Below are 20,597 nucleotides of genomic sequence, written 5' to 3' on the forward strand. Positions count from 1 at the left end.
TTGGTGGTTTTCTCTCGAACTCAAAATATACAATAATTTTAGGTTGGGGAAAAAAACTCCACTCCAACACTGATGGAGTGCAGACAGTGACACATCAACACAACACAGGGATATCTCTGTAAACGAGCCTCTATATCTCTTTCTCAGGGGGTCCTTGGGCAACGTGAGGTATTTCATCCTGAGTCATGACCCTTAATGCTGGAATATATAGGAGAGGGACAAAAGAGACCAGACCACCGTCTCGACATAAAAGTCCACTGCGCCACGACAACGCACAGTCATCAGTGTATCAAAGAGACTTGATATGAAAGTGCACGTTTGATGGGAAATCACCAGTAAAGTTTACACAGTGTCTCGTGTTTCCTCATCTCGTGTTTGAGTACTTTCTTTTTTATATTGCTATAAAAGACAAATAATCAAATGAAGGTAATGTAAAATAGATCAGTGTATTATTGAATCTTGGGAAAAATGCTCATTAAATGAGATCTACTCTGTCACTAAAGTTCACTCTTGTCAAACTAAGGTCTACAGTGGTGTGGGTCTTCCTGTGCACATTCTTTTCCAAACCGTAAGGAACAAACCTTAAGATGGACAATGAACAATACGCTATAAATAACGCATCCTTCATTAACCCTTTAACATCATGTAAACACAAAAACAATGCGACGCTCTGCTCTTCCCTGGCTGTTTGGGGTCATGTTCGATGGGGGATTTTAAGTGTCTTAGCCTCCGGATTTACATCATTTGGCATTGGATTCAATGCCATCATCACTTCACACACATCCTGACACACAAACTAACACACTTTATTAGCTAGAGTCAGTATGCTCTGAGAAAATAATTATTGTTTGAGTTATTTCAAGAAAAGGCTGCTTTTTGTGAATATTTGTGTAAAAGCAGACACCAACATTTACTAATGTATTAGTCTACAGACTTTTAAAACAAGTTAACAAAACATTTTTTCTGACTTTTGGCAAATCTGAAAGGTTTTAAAGCAACATATTAAAACCCAATGTAATTTATTAACATTTAAAATATTGTTTGATAGAATGTTTCAAATCTCTTACAGATTTTTTTTTAATCAAGCACCTATTGATACTGCGGAATAACCAGATATTAGTTTTCATAACCTCTCTTTCTCATGAATAACAATTATACATGTTTTTTTTTTTTTTTATTATATGCCCACTTACCCAGCTGATTCCCCGGATCTTAGGTGTTTTGTCTTTGGAACAGCGATCGGGAAAGATTTGGTAATTATAACTCCGAAAGAGATGCATGTTTCAGTCAAGTCCGACGTATCAAAAAAATATTTTACTTGGAGATCATCTGTTGCAGCAACACATGGCGAAAACTACATCCCCAATAAGGATTTGACAATCCCTGCTTATAAACTACCCGACCTGCACGCTGCATTCCTACATGCGTGATCTCCAGGCTCCAAATGCCATTAAAAAACCTGCTGTTCGCTGTCAGACGTGCCTGCGCGCTCTCGACAATCCAGAAGAGGCGCAACCCCGCGCTCCCGCTCTCGCCCCCGCCCCGTTAGGGGCGCGCCTGTTACTACACTACCCAGTCCGCATTGATTGTCAGGTGTTTGTTTACATCAAAATTGATCTAACGAATTGTACTATTAAACACTGGTTTACTGAACAAATTGTTTGTCCTTAAAAAAATTCTTAAAGATTAAAAAAAATATATCTGCTAAATAATCCTGTAAAGTGTAAACAATAAGGGAGCCTGACATTACTATAATATAACAATAGAGATCAAATTAACCTAAATTCTGTAGCCATTTAGTTTTATATATAATAATAACAATGCTCGAATAACACATATGCATACATGTAAACTTCACATAAGGCGGCTAATATAGTGCATATTTAGCGAAGCAAGGCAACATTTCTTGTTTCCATTCAAATAAAGCTACACTATATTGCCAAAAGTATTGGGACAGCCCTTCAAATCATTGAATTTATGAGTTCCAATCATTTTCATGGCCACAGGTGTATAAAATCAAGAACCGCATGCTTACAGCTTCTACAAACATTTGTGAAAGAACGGGTCGCTCTCAGGAGCTCAGTGAATTCAAGCGTGGTACCGTGATAGGTTGCCACCTGCAATAAGGCCATTAGTGAAATTTCCTTACCACTAAATATTCCACGGTCAACTGTTAGTGGTATTATAACAAAGTGGAAGTAATTGAGAGCAACAGCATCTCAGCCATGAAGTGGTATGCCACATAAAATCACAGAGCAGGGTGCTGAGGCACAAAGTGCTCAGAAGTCGGCAACTTTCTGGTGTAGTCAATAGCTACAGACCTCCAAACTTTGTGTGGCCTTCAGATTAGCTCAAGAACAGTGCATAGAGAGCTTCATGGAATGAGTTTCAATGACCGAGCAGCTACATCCAAGCCTTGCATCACCAAGTGCAATGCAAAGTGTCAGATGCAGTAACACGCCACCACTGGAAACTAGATCAGTGGAGACATTTTCTCTGGAGTGACGGATCTCGCTTCTCTGTCTGGCAATCAGTGGACGAGTCTGGGTTTGGCAGTTGCCTCGAGAATGGTAGTCCTACTTGCCTGTCTGCATTGTGTCAAGTGTAAAGTTTGGTGGAGGGGGTTGGTGTTGGTGTTGATGGTGTTTTGTTGTTTTTCAGGGGTTGGACTTGGCCCCTTAATTACAGTGAAATGAACACTTAATGCTTCATCATATCAATACATTTTGGACAATTTCTTCCAACTTTGTGAGAACAGTTTGGGGATGGTCCCTTCCTGTTCCAACATGACTGCACACTAGAGAACAAAGAATGGTCCATAAAGACATGGATGAGCAAGTTTGGTGTGGAGAAACTTGACTGGCCTGTGCAAAGTCCTGACCTCAACCTGACAGAACACCTTTTGGGATGAATTAGAGCGGAGACTGCAAACCAGGCCTTCTCGCCCCAAAATCAGTGCCTGACCTCACAAATGCACTTCTAGAAGAATGGTCGAAAATTGCCATTAACACACTCCTAAACATTGTGGAAAGCCTTCCCAGAAGAGTTGAAGCTTTTATAACTCCAAAGGGTGGGCCAGCTCCATATTAAACCCTACGGATTAAGAACGGGATGTCATTAAAGTCCATGTGCATGTAAAGGCAGGCATCCCAAAACTCTTGGCAATATAGTGAAACACAACAAATGACTACAACTTTAAAATTAAAATGGAAAATATAAAAAAATATAAACCCATTCAAAATATTAATAAAAACAATAGTATCTAAATTATGTTAACATTACAACGTTTTGAACATGCAGTTACAGTGACTAATTCAATAAAAATATGATATTTATAACATGGATACTGTTATGGAAACTGTACCCTTGCATATATTGCTGACAAATCACTAAATGATGCACATTCAAATATAAATGTGAATATACACTCATAAAAAAGGGTACAAAATGGAGCAATGTCACTGAGACAGTAATCTTTCAAAAGGTATGAAATGATCATGTACACTTTTTGTACCTTTTTTTCTTAGAGTAAACATACAAGACAGAGTTTTGTGACATATCTAAACATTTGAATGTGCATGGACGAATAATCGGCAATGTATAATAAAATGTTTGGACATTATAGCAATAAACATTTTTTAAGAGACAGGAAAGGAGGTTATGAAGTGGAACGAAACACAGCTTCCTATTTACTTAGTTTCATAGACTGAAGGATTATTCATCTGCATCCAGATATGTATAGCTTTGCATTACAGACCTCTGCATCAAGCAGTAGCAGAACCGCTAGAGCAGGAAAAATATGTTTAGCTCATGCGTTTGAGTCAATAACACACTCCGTCTCTCCTTCAGCTCTCTTATCTGTGTGTTCCAGCTGCATGATAAACCTTGAGGGGTTGAGGATCAGGGGGCGTGTCCATAACCCACCTTACTTACTGTTGCAGGTGCCAAGGTTGGAGTGAAAGAGTATATTCAAACTAAACTGTAGCTCTGGCTTGGATTAAAATCCTTTTGAAATTTGAATAGGGCACATTTTCCCAACTTGGATTAAAGTTCTTCTGAAAATCTCCCTTTTCAAAATGAGTTTTGAATGTTTACAATGTAGCAAAATGCTGTGTTCTATTTAGAGTTGATGCACAGTACACACAGCAAGGTTTGAGTTGAGTTGAGTTCAGATGTTTTATAAAGATACTCTGACCCCACATAGACATTATTAAGGAAGTAATCTTTATTCTGTACCTGTTCCAGGGACGAGCGCAGAGACGTCCGGAAGAGTGTGTCTGCCGAGCACATGACTGCTGGAGCCTCTGAGGAGACAAAAGTAAAGAAAGAAAGGAAGTCAATGCTTTTTGATTCAATCTGCTCTCCTTTTACTGTTACGTCATGTTATTTCCCATCTCATGCTTACGATTTGTGAGATCTTATGACTCCCACAAAACCCAGTGGATGGATATTTTGAACTCTGATGAAAAGTATTGTGTATGCTTACTGTTTATTGTAAGTTGTTTCAAAGATAGAATCTCTAGCTCTGTTCCAAAATCTAGTGCGCTGCCTCACTGTCTAGCAACTGCATCCTAACTGAAAAGAATCTCACACAGTAAGTGACTGATGAAAACATGCTTAATGCTTATTATATATATATATATATATATATATATATATATATATATATATATATATGGTAAAACTTTATTTTGATAGTCCACTTTAGACATTCTACTAACTATAAGTAACTTTGCAACTACATGTCAACTAACTGTCATTCGAGTATTTGTAGACTTTCTGATTAATATTTACTAAAACTTTATTTTGTCGGTCCCCCAACAGACATTCTACTGACTATAAGTAAATTGGCAACTACAATTCAACTTATTCTACTAATCCGAACCCTAACACCTAACCGTAACCTACCAGCCTACTGACAGTCTACTAATACTCTAATGAGTTAGCTGACATGTAGTTGCAAAGTTACTTATAGTTAGTAGAATGTCTAAAGTGGACTAACAAAATAAAGTGTAGAGAAACATAAGTATTTGAACACTCTGCTATTTTACAAGTTCTCCCACTTAGAAATCATGGAGGGGAAATTGAAATTGTCATCATAGGTGCATGTCCACTGTGAGAGAGAATCTTTTAAAAAATCCAGAAATCACAATGTATGATTTTTTAACCTTTTTTTTTTTTGTATGATACAGCTGCAAATAAGTATTTGAACAGCTGAGAAAATCAATGTTAATATTTGGTACAGTAGCCTTTGTTTGCAATTACAGAGGTCAAACGTTTCCTGTAGTTTTTCACCAGGTTTGCACACACAGCAGGCCCACTCCTTTTGGCCCACTCCTTCACACAGATCATCTCTAGATCAGTCAGGTTTCTGGCCTGTCGCTGAGAAACACAGAGTTTGAGCTCTCTCCAAAGACACTCTATTGGGTTTAGGTCTGGAGACTGGCTAGGCCACACCAGAACCTTGATATGCTTCTTACAGAGCCACTGTTTGGTTATCCTGGCTGTGTGCTTCGGGTCATTGTCATGTTGGAAGACCCAGCCTCGACCCATCTCCAATGCTCTAACTGAGGGAAGGAGGTTGTTCCCCAAAATCTTGCAATACAGTAGGGGATGGTGTTCTTGGGGTGGTACTCATCATTCTTCTTCCTCCAAACACATTTAGTGGAATTATGACCAAAAAGTTCTATTTGGGTCTCATCTGACCACATGACTTTCTCCCATGACTCCTCTGGATCATCCAAATGGTCATTGGCAAACTTAAGACGGGCCTGGACATGTGCTGGTTTAAGCAGGGGAGCCTTGTTAGTAGTTGGATTCTTACTGATTTCCCCTCCATGATTTCCAAGTGGGAGAACTTGCAAAATAGCAGGGGCAGGGTGTTCAAATACTTATTTTCCTTACTGTACATATATATATATATATATATATATATATATATATATATATATATATATATATATATATATATATATATATATACAGTGATATATACAGTCTCTATATATGAGAGAGAGAGAGAGAGAGAGAGAGAGAGAGAGAGAGAGAGAGAGAGAGAGAGAGAGAGAGAGAGAGAGAGAGAGAGAGAGAGAGAGAGAGAGAGGTCTAGTGGAGTTCATGCCTTGATGAGTCAGGGCTGATGGGTCGGGGACCAACACATTATCAGGACGGTGGTTACAATGTTATCTCTGATTGTGTATATATATATAGCAGTTCCTTTAAGTCCTGTAAGTTGCGAGGTTGGGCCTCCATGGATCTGATTCTGATTTGTTTTTTCAGCAGATACTCGATTGGATTGAGATCTGGGGAATTTGGAGGCCAAGTCAAAACCTCATATTCATTGTTGTGCTTCTCAAATCATTCCTGAACAATTTTTGCTTTGTGGCAGGGCCAATTATACTCCTGAAAGCGGCCACAGCTACCAGGGAATACCATTTCCATGAAAAGGTGTACATGGTCCGTAGCAATGCTTAGGTAGGTGGTACATGTCAAAGTAACATCCACATGGATGGCAGGACCCAAGGTTTCCCAGCAGAACATTGCCCAAAGCATCAAGCTTGCCTTCTCCCCATAGTGCACCCTGGTGCCATGTGGGAAGTGACACACATGTCCCCAGGTAAACGACACACATGCACCCGTCCATCTACATTTATGTATTAGAAAACGTGATTCCTTAGACCAGGCCACCTTCTTCCATTACTCCATGGTCCAGTTCTTATGCTCACGTGCCACCTGTTGGCATGGTGGACAGGAGTCAGCATAGGCACCCTGAATGGTCTGTGGCTATGCAGCCCCATATGCAACAAATGTGTATTCTGTGTATTCTGACATCTATCTCTCAGAACCAGCTATTTGAGCTACAGTAGCTTGTCTGTTTGATCGGACCACACAGGCCAGCCTTCGCTCTCCACGTGCATCAATGGGCCTTGACCGCCCATGAACCCTCACGGGTTCACCACTGTTTCTTCCTTGGACCACTTTTGATAGATACTGACCACTGCAGACTGGGAACGTCCCACAAGAGCTGCAGTTTTGGAGATGCCATCACAATTTGGCCCTTGTCAAACTCACTCAAATCTTTATGCTTGCCCATTTTTCCTGCTTCTAATACCAACCCTTGAGGACAAAATGCCACTTCACTTGCGGCCTAATATATGCCACTAACTGCCATGATGAAAAGATAATTCACCTCCACTGTCAGTGGTCATAATGTTATTTGTATATATACAGTATACGCTCACAAGGATTGAAAGGCCACTTATACTTACCCAGGTGTCCAATACTAAAGATTTCTTCTATTGCAAAATGTATTATTTTTTTGAGGAATGGGTGTCATTTACTTCAATAGGCATCATCACAATGTAGGCAATACTGTATGTCCCTAAACACAGGTCATATTAGGGACAATCTTAAGACTTCCCAAACTGAGAATGTCCATGTGGCTGGAGGTGAGGGAACATTACGTAATATTTGTTTAGACCCCGGCTATTGTTTCAGGATCTTCCCTTCCTGGAGAAGTGAAACAACACAGAGTAACTAGACTGTTTTGGGGGAGTTTTTCAGTCCTCAATCCAAAACAGTGGAAAATCAAGATCAAAATACAGTATATTGCTGCTATTTTTCATATGCACGTTAATTGCCTTCACAGATTGGGCTTTACAATGAAATGTGAAGCACACGCCACAGCATAAAAGTTGTTTCTTGTATACTCGCAACCAAAGCTGTTTATTAGGTCTCACATTTTTGTTGTGCTGAATTAGTTACATTGATTTAATTATGTGATAATGTGTTAAGTCCTGGCTGTGAGTTATTAATGATTATGTGTAATATGTTGTAATTGGGTGGTTGCAAAAAGTCCTTGAATTAGCACAGTTTTTGGAAGCTTGTCCCCATTCTGGCTCTGTTTACCTGCCTTCTTCCAAGAGGGCCCCAACATATTTCTCAGCTATTGCCCTGAATATATTATCTCTGTCTGGCAGCACTGCAGAAACAGACCCACAAAACCAACCATCTTTCTCCTAAAACAGAACCGACGGCTGGAGCGAAGGCAGTCAGTTAGGGCAGTAATATGAGCATGACAAACCACTTTCCTGCAGTTGCGTGAGATGTAAGTATATGGCACTTTCCATCAATGTTACGCTTTGATGTTCCATGACTAAAAAGAATTAGAGGCTTAAAATTAACCTGCCATGAAAAGTGACTTGTCAGGACATGTCAGTGCTAGACATTTAAAATCATGTAAAAATATAATTTTGACACAATTTTTTGAACTTATATTAAATGTTGTAAAAACATGTTTAATGACTGATATTAATTAACAAAAATGTAATATTTAGTCAAATTACTTCCATATTTTGCTTCCTAACTTGACTTTTATATGAGTAAATTGTTTATGAGTATAACCATGTTATGCATAAGAATATAAGTAACCTCATTCTGACCTTTTTTTTCTTTTTCTTTTTTTTAAAGCAGAATGAACAGAATGCAAAGTAAATTCCATTCAAATTCAATTCATTCCATTCTATTTTTAAAAAAAGAAAAAAACATTTTCTTTCATTTACAGGACATAAATAAATCCCAAACTATGTATTCATCCATCCCAATATGATACATTTAGTAAAACATTTTTTAATCTAGCATGATTGAAAAAAATGTCAAACCTCATATAAAGTGAATAAGCATTAAAACATAAGCTTATTAAATTAGTTTGGCCTCGTAATGTTGATAATCAGTTTTAAGTACCTCCTTTCACTGACTATTTAATAATTTTGTCAAAAAAGAGTGTCAAGCCCTATTTTTTACCCTGTTTGTGGAATGTGCCATAATTGTTCATGCATTTGTGCACACAATAAACAACAGAAAACACATTTTCACAACACTGATCATGAGTTCTAACACATGCAAAACAGGCATCCACTTCAATAGAAAATTATCAGATTTGTCTTACCGAATCTGTTTTTCTTCTTAGCAGACAAGATCTGTTTAAAGAACGAAAGCATTCTGGCATGTACTTTATATCCTCCATGTACTTCTCACTGCACAGCAACTAATGATATAACCCTAAGGCGCAGTACATGAAAGTAAGACAATCCACAATTGCTCCTTTTAGCTGTAATGCCTGACTGCTTGTATGCATATTTGAAAGTGTATTTCTGCATGTTTGTGTGTGTGCGAAAGTGGTTGCCTATGACAAAACCCGTGCCAATGACAGAACTCAGAAATCCAGTTCTCCTGCATGTGACCCTCACAAGGCACTTGAACGTGGTAGTTTGTGTCTGATATAGAGTTAAAGAGAGATAACATGGATCAGATAGAAAGAGTCTGTTTTAAAGGATCTAAATGTGTTTGTGTGCAGTGGTGATATAAAGATGTGGATGACTTTTCTAGATATGTAGTTGCTACATTGAGAACCTTTCAAATGAGATATTTTAGATCTAGATCAACTCACACAACTACTTGAGGACAATATAAGCTATTAACACAACCAGTTCACTTAGACTGGACAGCTGAAACAGAAGATCCATTTTGCAAAGCCTTAGTTGCCTCTAAAATATAATACAAGTTGAATAAGTCATCTTACACCTCAAATCTTTTTTCTTTTTTTTTTTTGAACCACTGTTTGAGTTGACGTGTATATATGTTTTTAAATTATATTTAAATATAGGCCTATCATGTAACTGAAACTTTGAAAATAACATTGCACCAGATTTGAGGTATGATTACTTCTGGTAGCATAAAAGGTCATGTTATGGGCCAAAATGAAATAGGGTTAGAGGTTTGTTCAAACCAGTAACCAAAGGGATGAGCAATAGTGATGCTTGCGCTTTAACAAAAACTTAGTGTGCCCTCTAGTGTGCATTCATTGATAGTACATTTTACACACTTGATAAATTGGAGTCAATTTTGTGGAGACGTTTTACAGTTTGTTTTAATAATTGTAGCACTGTGCATTTCCATTCAACACCCCACCCAGAATGTACACACACAGCTAGTATTAACTGGCAGACCGGTACATATGCAAAAAAAACCCGTTCACATCACCGAGTAAGAAAGCACACAGATCCTTTGGGAAAGGGTGTAGGACTTCCTGCAACAAACCACAGCCTTTTGTAATCAATCATCAGCTCCCTGTAGACACGATTTAAAACGAAACAAAAATCGCACACATTAATGTCCTGTACACTGGAATCAAGCTTCGCACATGTGCATGAAGATTGTTTCCGTTTCTTGCCCATCCATCTGTAGTTCCAGAACACTGTGTGATATGACATGCTCATAAATCCTGTCATTCCAAATCAGCCTTTCCTTCCCATACCAGCTCAGCAGCGCCCACGAAGGAAGGATATATTGTTTATATTGGAACTCCAGTGATACATGAAGCGATGAAAGCATTGGGAGGGTAAAGACAGAGATGTTTTAAACGCACACTTTCGCAGTAAGTACCCGGCCACATCCTGTCTGCTATTTGGGGGCTTCTGCAAGTTCGCAGCTCTCTCTCTCTCTCTCGTGCCCACCTGTCACATACAAAGCGCTAACTTTCCCAGCGTCATGATGAATCACTGACCACAGAATTTCCCACAGTTACCTGATGGACTGAAGATTACTATGCACAGCCATGTGAAACTCAACTTTAGCCAACTCCAGTTTTAGAAACTCTTTTGGACTTCGTGGTCTGTTTCAGGTTTTGTGTGTAAATTCATTTAATTAAAAATTAGTTTGATATAGTCAAAAACACTGGTAACACTTTACAATAAGGTTACATTCGTAAACATAGTCAGTGTATTAACTAACAAACTACCCGTTGCACTTGATTTAATAACACTTTATTTTAAAGTGCCCTTGTTATGTAGTAAAAACAGTAAATTATGCATAATTACATACAACTGACCCTCAACCAAACCCTTATACTACACTAACCCTAGTAAATACAGCACGTGTCAGAACCTAAATATACAATTACACTGTAAAAATGACACCTTAAATGTCATTACTTACTCAAACAAGTAGCCTACTTACTCATAAAAGTCCTGAGTAACATGTACTTACTATAGAGTTACGGTTAGGGTTAGGTAACAGGTAATTATGCTTAATTTAGCAGTACAGTTACAGTATTTATTAATATTTGTTAACATAGTTAATAATAATATAGCTGTCCATTGTTTTTATTTTAATATTGTATTAGTAAATGTTGAAATTAAAATGAACAAAGATAATTAATGTGTTACCAAAAGTCTAGTCAAAACATTTAATCATGATCGAACTAAAGTGATTTCTCAGGATCAATAAGGTAGTAATACACAAAAGCAATACACAAAGAATGTCTCTTAAAAGGAAAAAAATCTGTCTTCGTGCAAAGAATGTTTTAATAATCTAAAGAACCCTTTTCCACCAAATAACCTTTTGTGGTATGGAAAGGTTACATGGATGGTAACGTTTCTTCGTGGAATCATCAATGCCAACAAGAGTGTAAGGTTACACCAAATCACACGTTAAACACTCTTCTACTCAAATACAAAGTTAATGTGGTTGCATCTGTCAGTGATAAATCTCATACACACACTTACCTGTATGTCTGGTATATCTGATGTTGGCAGTGTGTTCTTGTCTTCAAATTGTTTTCTTCAGTGCCAATCCGGACAATCTTGTCTTTCTTGTTTTTTAAGGTGAACGCATTTGTCTTACGACGTCGCTACTTCAGTATGACTTTTGCTGTCTCTTTATCTCGATCTTTTTTGTCTTTCTGTGTTGCCTGTGAAGCAGACAGAGGAAACCACTTAGTTTTGATCTCATTTGAATCGCTGAAGCCACTCAAGTTTCCAGCTTCCTGCTGTACTCTGATTGGCAACATTAAATGTGGCTTGGTGTTTATTTCATAAAGGTTGACATAAGGTGTTTCTAGAAGCTCGATGACACTTGTTGTCTTCCATTTCCTCGAAGTTAGAAGTAAAAGCCATAGTATTTCAATTCTCAATGGTGACTGGGGGAAATGAGGCCAAAGTACATCTGTGGCCCCTTGATTTGGCCCACTTCCCACTGGACTTTCATTCTGTTTACATGTGGATCAGCATATTGCCAAAAATTACACATTTTGAGAATCAGAAAGGATTTGACTGTTGTTATATGTCATACTGTCTACCTGTGCAGCTAATTAATGAATACACACTTTTCCTCAGTTTTATTTGATCACTTTTTGTTTAAAACCCTCATCCTTCCCTTGGGTCATTTTGACCCGAATTTTTTTTTTTGAATAGTTTTATTTTTGGGTGTCACAGATCGGTTCTGATTTGAGTTTTTTTGGTCTTTTAGATTTTGTTATTTTCAGTTGTTCAGTGTTGCTTTTGTTCAGTTTCCCGCCACTCTATCAGTTGTCATGGTAATTCATTTGATCTGCACAGGTGCTCATGGTCATTATTATTTTTCTCATTTGCTTGGTATTTAAGTTGCAGTCTTTTCAATGTTCATTTGGTTGTGTTTCTTTTTCATTTGGATTCACCATCTGAGTGTGTTATTAAAGACCTCTTATCTAATCTTCATCGTTGGTTTGCTGCAATCAAGCATGACAGATGAACAGACCTACGAAAACAGACTGGGCTGAAGATCATCTCTCCCTCCGGCAAGAGGGTCATCCTCTGGAGCAGTATTTGGGGGAGTTTGTGGAGTTTTCCCATCTGGTGAGTTGGAGCAATACAATTCTCAATGCTTGCTTTCAAATGGGTTTGGGTGAGGAGGTTTCTGTTATTTGGATTTACCTTCTGAGTGGGTTATTAAAGGTTTGTAATCTCATCTTCATCGTCTGTGTGCTGGAACCATTTTAAAGGGGGATAACACACACAGTTTCAGCCAATCTCATGTTAACCTGGAGTACCTAAGTAGTATTACATCCTTCACACCTCAATCTATAGTTTTATTAAACTGTCTTAGACACCCTGATGAAGGCTTGACGCCGTAATGCGTTTGTCTATTTCTCACCTGTTTTAAATGAATATTGCCATGATATATTAAAGAATTTTTAATTCTTTCTATATTACCTGAGTGCCTTGGAGATTCTTCACTATTTTAAGCTGTACTGACTCTTTGCGAAAACACCCAAACTTGTGGCGGAGTGCAGTGGGCGGAGCTAAAGAGACACTGATAACACCCACACACAATACATTTGTGGCATTATCCCTCCCTGGATCTTCTATTCACTATACGTTCATGTTATTTACATTTGTATACACTTACAAAACAAAGACATTTGAACCTCCTGTGGTTTTGACTCATGACCGGAAACAAACCGACACACTTGCAGAACTCAGTTGCTGCTCGGGAAAAACAAACTGCATCCACTGTTTCCTTAACACTGGGTTATTTGGGAAGCTGAACAAGATTATATTTCCCTCACAACCAAAAACACACTTCTATAGTTACGTTGTTGATTTTGTGGTCTAAAAACAAAGCGCAGTTGACGGCTCACATAACCTGAATGTTACAACCTGTGTCTTGCACTTGTATTGCTGTGTTTTCCCTCTCTCCTTTCCTACTCCCTATCCTTGCTCTGATGGGTTGTCAGTGATTGGGTGGATGATCGCTATTGGCCATCCAGCTAAGGCGTAGATGATAAAAGGACGCCGTCCGCATTCGACGTGGAGCTCACCGTTTGGCCGCGAACGGGTTGAGAGCTCCTGGATCCCTCCTCCGGCCGACGATCAAAGTTGAACTGTTTTCTTTGATGTTTGGGCATGTGAAAACACTCACCAGAGCATAGGGGTGTCCTGCTATTTATTTTGAAACTTGTTTGGGTTCCTGTTTATGTTAGGTTAGTTAAATGTATTTTCGTTTTGCTCCCATTAGGTTATTTAGTGTATCTCTGTTTCTTTTTAGGTTTGTTATTTTGGCCTTTGGACACCCCGGCGAGATGCTTGCCATCTTCTGTATGAATTCTTAATAAATTTATCTTTACTTATAGTTGGTTGCTCGCTCATGTTTGATTATCGGCCGGAGTGATTCGGTGCTGGGATTCCAAACCACTACCCATTTTCTTTTGTATTATGCCCGGCTAGCGTGTTTATTTCCTTCCCCTAGACTACGGGGCGTAATACCTAACAAAGCACGCTGATGGGTACGCTCTTGCTCTCCACCCAGGAATTCCACCCATTTTGAATAAAATGTTGCTCAATAACAAATAGAAAAAATATTTTCAATATTAAATAAGCTTTCTAAAATAAGTTAGTTAATTTATCCTTTTTTAATTAACTGTATTTTTGTTTGTATTCATGTTTGAACGACAATAAATGAATAGGTCACAAGGAACAATTTGTGAATGATGTCAGCAGTGATACATTGTGGGTATAACATTTCTTCTATTCTACAATGGAATTTTATATCACTCATGATAATCTCTCCCTGTAGGTTTTACAACCTACTTTTTGTTCATTTCACATTTAGAGCTCTGAAAATGAGTTTCAAAGCTAGATGGAAAACCACCGAGAAAAGATCAAACTGATTAAAGCCACCATCTTCAGTGCTGCACAAACAAGATAAATGTGACGTTATGTCTGATGCAGTGGTTCTCAACCTTTTTTTACTGGAATTTTCAACATGTTCAACCCCCCCACAAAAGGTATATTTCCTCCAGTATTTTTGCTATATTTATGACATTTGTAATTAACATATTTTTATTGGATGCCACAAATATTGAAATGAAAGCATGCTTAATTGCACAAGATTGTAAGTAGCTAAGGTAGGTCAAAAGCTGCTATTTTAAAATCTTTTTTAAATAAATAAACTGGGAAACCGTTATTGAGGGTAAAATTGAAATGTGATTTCTCAGTTTTATGTTACTGTTTTAGATTAAATTATTGACTCAATTGTTATTATATTAATAAAATCATAATAATATTAATAATAATTGAAGTCATCCTTCAGCCACCTTGCAAGTTTGCTGAGGTCCCCTATAGTGGATCCCAGCCCACCAGTTGAAAACCACTATTAATAAATAATATTTCTACACAATTATCCATACCACATTTCATATTTTTATGAATTATTATTTCACAATAATATTTATTACACTTTATGCCTATTTATTGGCTACTGTAATCTTTTGTTCTCTCTGGCTTTTGATTAGATTGCTATTGCTAGATTTAAAGGAAGTGTAAGATTGTGGGCAAAACTGGTACTGCAATCACTTTCAAATGACTGTAGAGCGGTGTATCCCCTCTCCCCCTCCCCCTGACTCGAGGTTGCCAGATAGGCTGCAGGATCAGCTGGAACGTTTGTAGCTGCAGCTGTGGTAACTAGAGCAGAGCTGGCAACCCGGATGCTGAAACACTACTGACTGATTGATTGGTAGATAGATGGAGGGTGGAGCTTCAGGCCAAAACACAACATGTCAACATCAGTTGAGGGCTGCAACAACAACTTTTAAATGACAATATCCTGGCCGGACTACTGTTGTCAGTGATGTAAGTATTTCAAAATTGACATTGATGGTTTCTTAATGTCTAGTGACATATCAGGGCCAGTTTATGATTAATTGAAATATATTTCTTACATACAGTTCCTTTAAAAAAAAATGAAGAAAAAAAGAAATTGGTACTTCATATGTGTTCATAAAATGTGTTCATATTTTGTATCCTGAATTGTTTGTTTTTTTACGATCACAATTATGTAATTAATTACTCACCCTCATGTCGTTTGACACCCGTTTGAACTCAATTAATCTTCGGAACACAAATCAAGATATTTTTGTTAAAATCTGATGGCTCAGAAAGGTCTGCATTGGCACCAATGTAATTTCCTCTCTATAGACCCATAACAGGCACTAAAGACGATTTGTATACAAAAACTATTCTTGTCACTTCATAAAATTATTGTAGAGCCACTGTGATGAGATGGATTTTGCAATGTCTTTATGCCTTTTATGGGTCTTGAGAGAGGAAATTACATTGGTGTCAATAAAAGCCTTTCTGAGCCATCTGATTTCAACACAAATATCTTAATTTGTGTCCCGAAGATGAACGGAGGTCTTACAGGTGTGAAACGACATGAGGGCAAGTAATTAATGAAAGAATTTTCATTTTTGGGTGAACTAACCATTTAATGCAGGCATACAGCACTTTGGTGCAACTATGTTGCTTTTAATAGCTATTTATAGAAATGTTGATTTCACTTAATTATTTAAAATAAACAATGAGTATTTAATAAGTACTTTCTGAAGAAATTTAGTTTTCCTTTAGTAAATTCACAGTAGGTCTTAATGAACACACCCTTACTTTAGATCACATTGTGATTAAGTTAGCTAATGTAGACTCGTGAAATTAAAGTAATTACGATTATTCAAAATGTATTACATAAAAATATGACCGTGTGATGATTTAAGTGTAATTTTTACTTATCCAAATAATAATAAAACGTTTTGTTCAACAAAACATCCGGGACTGCGAGGTTGTTCGTTGTTGTCGATGGTTGCTTTGGAGATACGTGGAGCTCTTCCGGGTCGTGCAGTCGTGTTTACGAATAAGCAGCGGTGAATTGCATAATCCCTCATCGATGGTGTAACGTTAACCGTTCTGTCCAGCCTCGTCCTACAGCTTTACTGCGGTACTTTTATACATCATTCATGGGTCCAAACAGGATCTACATCAGTGTAGGTTATGCCACATTCGGCATGTTGGTGGGGTTTTCAGCCTTTATCGTGTGGAATGTGGTTTATAAACAACCATGGACGGCGGCGATGGGCGGATTATCAGGTCTGTAAATAAACTCAAGGCCACAGTCTTTACACATCCACTGTCAAATATAAAGATTTCACATCCTGTTTCTTTCTTTTACCGTCCTGATTATGAATGTGGTGAATTGCATGTGCTGTGTGATCTTGCGGTTGACGCAACCTGCTGCTGCTGGCACATTGTGTAAAATAATTCTGCGTGTGATTATTTTATTTATTTATTAAAAATATCAGCCTGTTATATTCTTAGGTTGAGTGTGCAAATAATAACCCACACACTGTACTGTACACAGACAGAGAAGCAAATAGACTAAAGAAACACAGTAACGTTAAATGCAGTGCGCTGCGAAAGTCTAGACCACAATAAACAGAAAATGTTTAAAAGAATGTCATGAAGTAAAATGAATCAATATTTAATAATGTAGCTCTATTAAAAAGGGGTTCACTCCTTTTGATTCAACTTGTTTTTGTCACTTCACTCATTATAATGCTGATAAATGACTTATTTATAATGAATAAAAATGGAAATGGCAACAAAAAATCCCTTGTGGTCTCAGGCTTCTGGGTCTAACTGTAATTATAATTGCTGAATGTTTTATAGTTTTCTTACAGATCAACAGTTGGTAGATACTTTATAAATCTCATGATGTGTGTATGTTATGTACGTGTTTAAATCTACAGGCGTTCTGGCCCTCTGGGCATTGGTCACTCACATTATGTACATTCAGGACTACTGGCGCACATGGCTGAAGGGACTCAAGTTCTTCATGTTTGTTAGTTCGGTCTTCTCCCTCCTGGCTGTTGCTGCTTTTGCCACCTTCATATCCCTTGGCGTTATAGAAAAGCACTGTAAGAACCTTCACACAGGCACCTTTGTCTAATAAAATATTCCCCCACAGAAAATCTGTTATAGTGTAATATGAAAGTCTGTAATCCGTTCTGCATGTTTTTATTTTCAGCATTAACTGACCCCAAGAGCTTCTATCTGTCAGCTGTGTGGAGCTTCATGACTCTTAAATGGGCCTTCCTGCTGGGCATGTACTCCTACCGCTACCGCCAGGAGTTTGCTGACATCAGCATCCTCAGTGACTTTTGATTGGCTGCTTCAGATGGAAAGGATTTGTAGTTGCAGTCGGTGGCTTCACCTGCCAATGTGGAGATGGAAGGATGGATTGACGGCTCTCCTTTTTAATACCTAGGTCTTACGGCCTCCTTGCTTTCACGGGAAAGACTCAAATCTCAGCCCCTCCTTCCCCTCATATCCAGGCCCTGGAGTAAGAAGTTGATCTGCCTCTTTCCTGTCTTTTTTTTTAGTTAATAGGGGGGGTTATATTGACATCGGGTCAAGTGTTTCAAAGGCAGTGGATACACTAGAATGTGGTCACAGGTAGTTGTTACTTTACTCAGGGCGACTTCTCTACAAATGTCATATGTGAAGTGAGTGCTCCTCTTCACTGTCAGAAAAAAATAGCAAAAGTTGTGCATTTACTAGTATCTGATTTCACAGACAGTTTCCAACCGATTTTCATTCATACTACCCATATTCATACTATATAGAGAGTACTTTTTTTTTAATGATCGCAAAGTACATTTTTAAATGTAGTACCTATTCAGACAGTATGCGATTTCGGCCGCAGTGATTTATTACTGTGAGTGACGACAGGACGACATCTGAAATGTTGATTGTTCGATAACGGCAGACGTGTCAATGTGTCTGGAGCGGTCGAATGTGGCATCCATACATATCTATGGGGATGAGCACTTTGTTTTACCTAAATGCCAATCTTCCGGTCTTTCTCTTGAATCCAACACGGAAGTGATTTAAAAGGACATTGACTGGCCGCTAGAGACAGACTCCTAAAGAGAGTCAATCCCACAAAGCCCCCATGTTAAAATGCCCAACTTTACAGCAGAAAAAAATATGATTTCAGCCTGGTACAAAAAAAGCTAAATTCGGCCTTCATGACATCTGTGAGAGGGGTGAATTTTATAACTCATAAGTCATCCGTTTAAATTATCTTAATCCTTAAAGTTCTGCATAATTAAGGGCGTGGCCACTTGAGTGACAGTTGGATTGGCGCTGCTGCTTGGAACCAGGCACCTCCACTCACGTCCATCAGATATCCAGGAGTGACACGCTGCCAAAATCCAGACGGCCGGCTACGTCCACTAAATGCTCTTCAGAAACCTACGGGAAACTAATATGGTTTTTACCCAAAATCTCTTCGACCCGGAAAAAACGCCAAGCGCGCAGAGCTCAGCGTGAAGTAGCACCTTATCATCACGCTGCTGGTTTTCTTAAATTTGCAGTGCTCCCATAAAAAATAATTGAAAAAATACACTGGCTAAAGGAAACGAAGTGCGAATAATAGTCATTCTACTACTATGATAGGTACTAATATGAATGAACCAGGGGCAGATATGATACAAAAGAGTCGCTTTGATGGGACTGCTGTTGTAACAAGTTGTTGTAACTGTAAAGGTACAATTATTGCCCGTTTTTTCTGAGAGTGTTGAATGAGTGTATGACGAAGGGTTTGCACAGCTGCCTAGGAGCTTCAGTCAGCGATGGTGGAATTGACTTTAATGTTGCTATTGTTTTCAGATATAAACAGTGTTCTTTATTGTTTGCCATTCGTCATTGCATTTATACATGTTGTTTATATTTAATTTTATTTATGATTGGAAGCTGAGGATTATTCGTGACTGTGTTCGGGACAGCTTGCTACCATACTACTATTTTTACAGTGTGTGCACTACCATTCAAAAGTTTAGGGTAGGTAAGATATCTACACTCACCTAAAGGATTATTAGGAACACCATACTAATACTGTGTTTGACCCCCTTCCGCCTTCAGAACTGCCATAATTCTACGTGGCATTGATTAAACAAGGTGTTGAAAGCATTCTTTAGAAATGTTGGCCCATATGGATAGGCTAGCATCTCGCAGTTGATGGAGATTTGTGGGATGCACATCCAGGGCACGAAGCTCCCATTCCACCACATCCCAAAGATGCTCTATTGGGTTGAGATCTGGTGACTGTGGGGGCCATTTTAGTACAGTGAACTACGAAAATGATTCAAGCTTTGTGACATGGTGCATTATCCTGCTGGAAGTAGCCACCAGAGGATGGGTAAATGGTGGTCATAAATGGATGGTCATGGTTAGAAACAATGCTTAGGTAGGCCGTGGCATTTAAACAATGCCCTATTCACACAAGGGGCTTAAAGTGTGCCAAGAAAACATCCCCCACACCATTACACCACCACCACCAGCCTGCACAGTGGTAACAAGGCATGATGGATCCATGTTCTCATTCTGTTTATGCCAAATTCTGACTCTACCATCTGAATGTCTCAACAGAAATCGAGACTCATCAGACCAGGCAACATTTTTCCAGTCTTCAACTTTCCAATTTTGGTGAGCTCATGCTAATTGTAGCCTCTTTTTCCTATTTGTAGTGGAGATGAGTGGTACCCGGTGGGGTTTTCTGCTGTTGTAGCTAATCCTCCTTCAGCTTGCTCTTCGATCAGCTTGAATCAGTCGGCCCATTCTCCTCTGACCTCTAGCATCAACAAGGCATTTTCACCCACAGGATTAAACCCTAGAAATGGTTGTGCGTGAAAATCCCAGTAACTGAGCAGATTGTGAAATACTCAGACCGGCCCATCTGGCACCAACAACCATGCCACGCTCAAAATTGCTTAAATCACCTTTCTTTCCCATTCTGACATTCAGTTTGGAGCTCAGGAGATTGTCTTGGCCAGGACCACACCCCTAAATGCATTGAAGCAACTGCCATGTGATTGGTTGATTAGATAATTGCATTAATGAGAAATTTAACGGGTGTTCCTAATAATCCTTTAGGTGTGTGTGTGTGCATAT

General features: G+C 38.6%; 2 protein-coding genes across 4 annotated transcripts in view; one reads left to right on the plus strand and one right to left on the minus strand.

The window, feature by feature from the left end:
• The window catches only part of rapgef3 (Rap guanine nucleotide exchange factor (GEF) 3), a 49,491-nt gene extending 35,573 nt beyond the window's left edge, over window positions 1–13,918 (minus strand). The window contains exons 1-2 of one of the 3 annotated variants that reach the window (XM_067445794.1): window positions 11,565–13,918; window positions 4,237–4,304 (exon numbers count right to left, since the gene is read on the minus strand). In XM_067445794.1, the coding sequence (XP_067301895.1) occupies window positions 4,237–4,290 (54 nt within the window). In that variant the 5' untranslated portion in view covers window positions 4,291–4,304; window positions 11,565–13,918. Of the gene's footprint in view, window positions 1–1,193; window positions 1,481–4,236; window positions 4,305–8,947; window positions 10,325–11,564 lie in introns of those variants that run through there. The other 2 variants (XM_067445792.1, XM_067445793.1) reach the window with 2 other exon arrangements.
• A 2,559-nt stretch (window positions 13,919–16,477) lies between these two features.
• Window positions 16,478–20,597, plus strand: slc48a1a (solute carrier family 48 member 1a). The gene is made up of 3 exons (XM_067445795.1): window positions 16,478–16,733; window positions 17,393–17,560; window positions 17,671–20,597. Exons 1-3 carry the CDS (start codon window positions 16,604–16,606, stop codon window positions 17,805–17,807), a joined length of 435 nt encoding a protein of 144 aa, XP_067301896.1. The 5' UTR covers window positions 16,478–16,603; the 3' UTR covers window positions 17,808–20,597.

Source organism: Pseudorasbora parva, chromosome 6, assembly GCF_024679245.1.
Source record: "Pseudorasbora parva isolate DD20220531a chromosome 6, ASM2467924v1, whole genome shotgun sequence".
Taxonomy (NCBI): domain Eukaryota; kingdom Metazoa; phylum Chordata; class Actinopteri; order Cypriniformes; family Gobionidae; genus Pseudorasbora; species Pseudorasbora parva.

What these genes read in the sequence shown, in the direction of transcription:
- slc48a1a (XM_067445795.1), top strand. Translation starts at nt 16,604, where the DNA reads ATGGGTCCAAACAGGATCTACATCAGTGTAGGTTATGCCACATTCGGC. An exon ending in GGCGATGGGCGGATTATCAG is followed by an intron (nt 16,734 to 17,392) that starts GTCTGTAAATAA and finishes TTAAATCTACAG; the next exon opens with GCGTTCTGGCCCTCTGGGCA. An exon ending in TGGCGTTATAGAAAAGCACT is followed by an intron (nt 17,561 to 17,670) that starts GTAAGAACCTTC and finishes TTTTATTTTCAG; the next exon opens with CATTAACTGACCCCAAGAGC.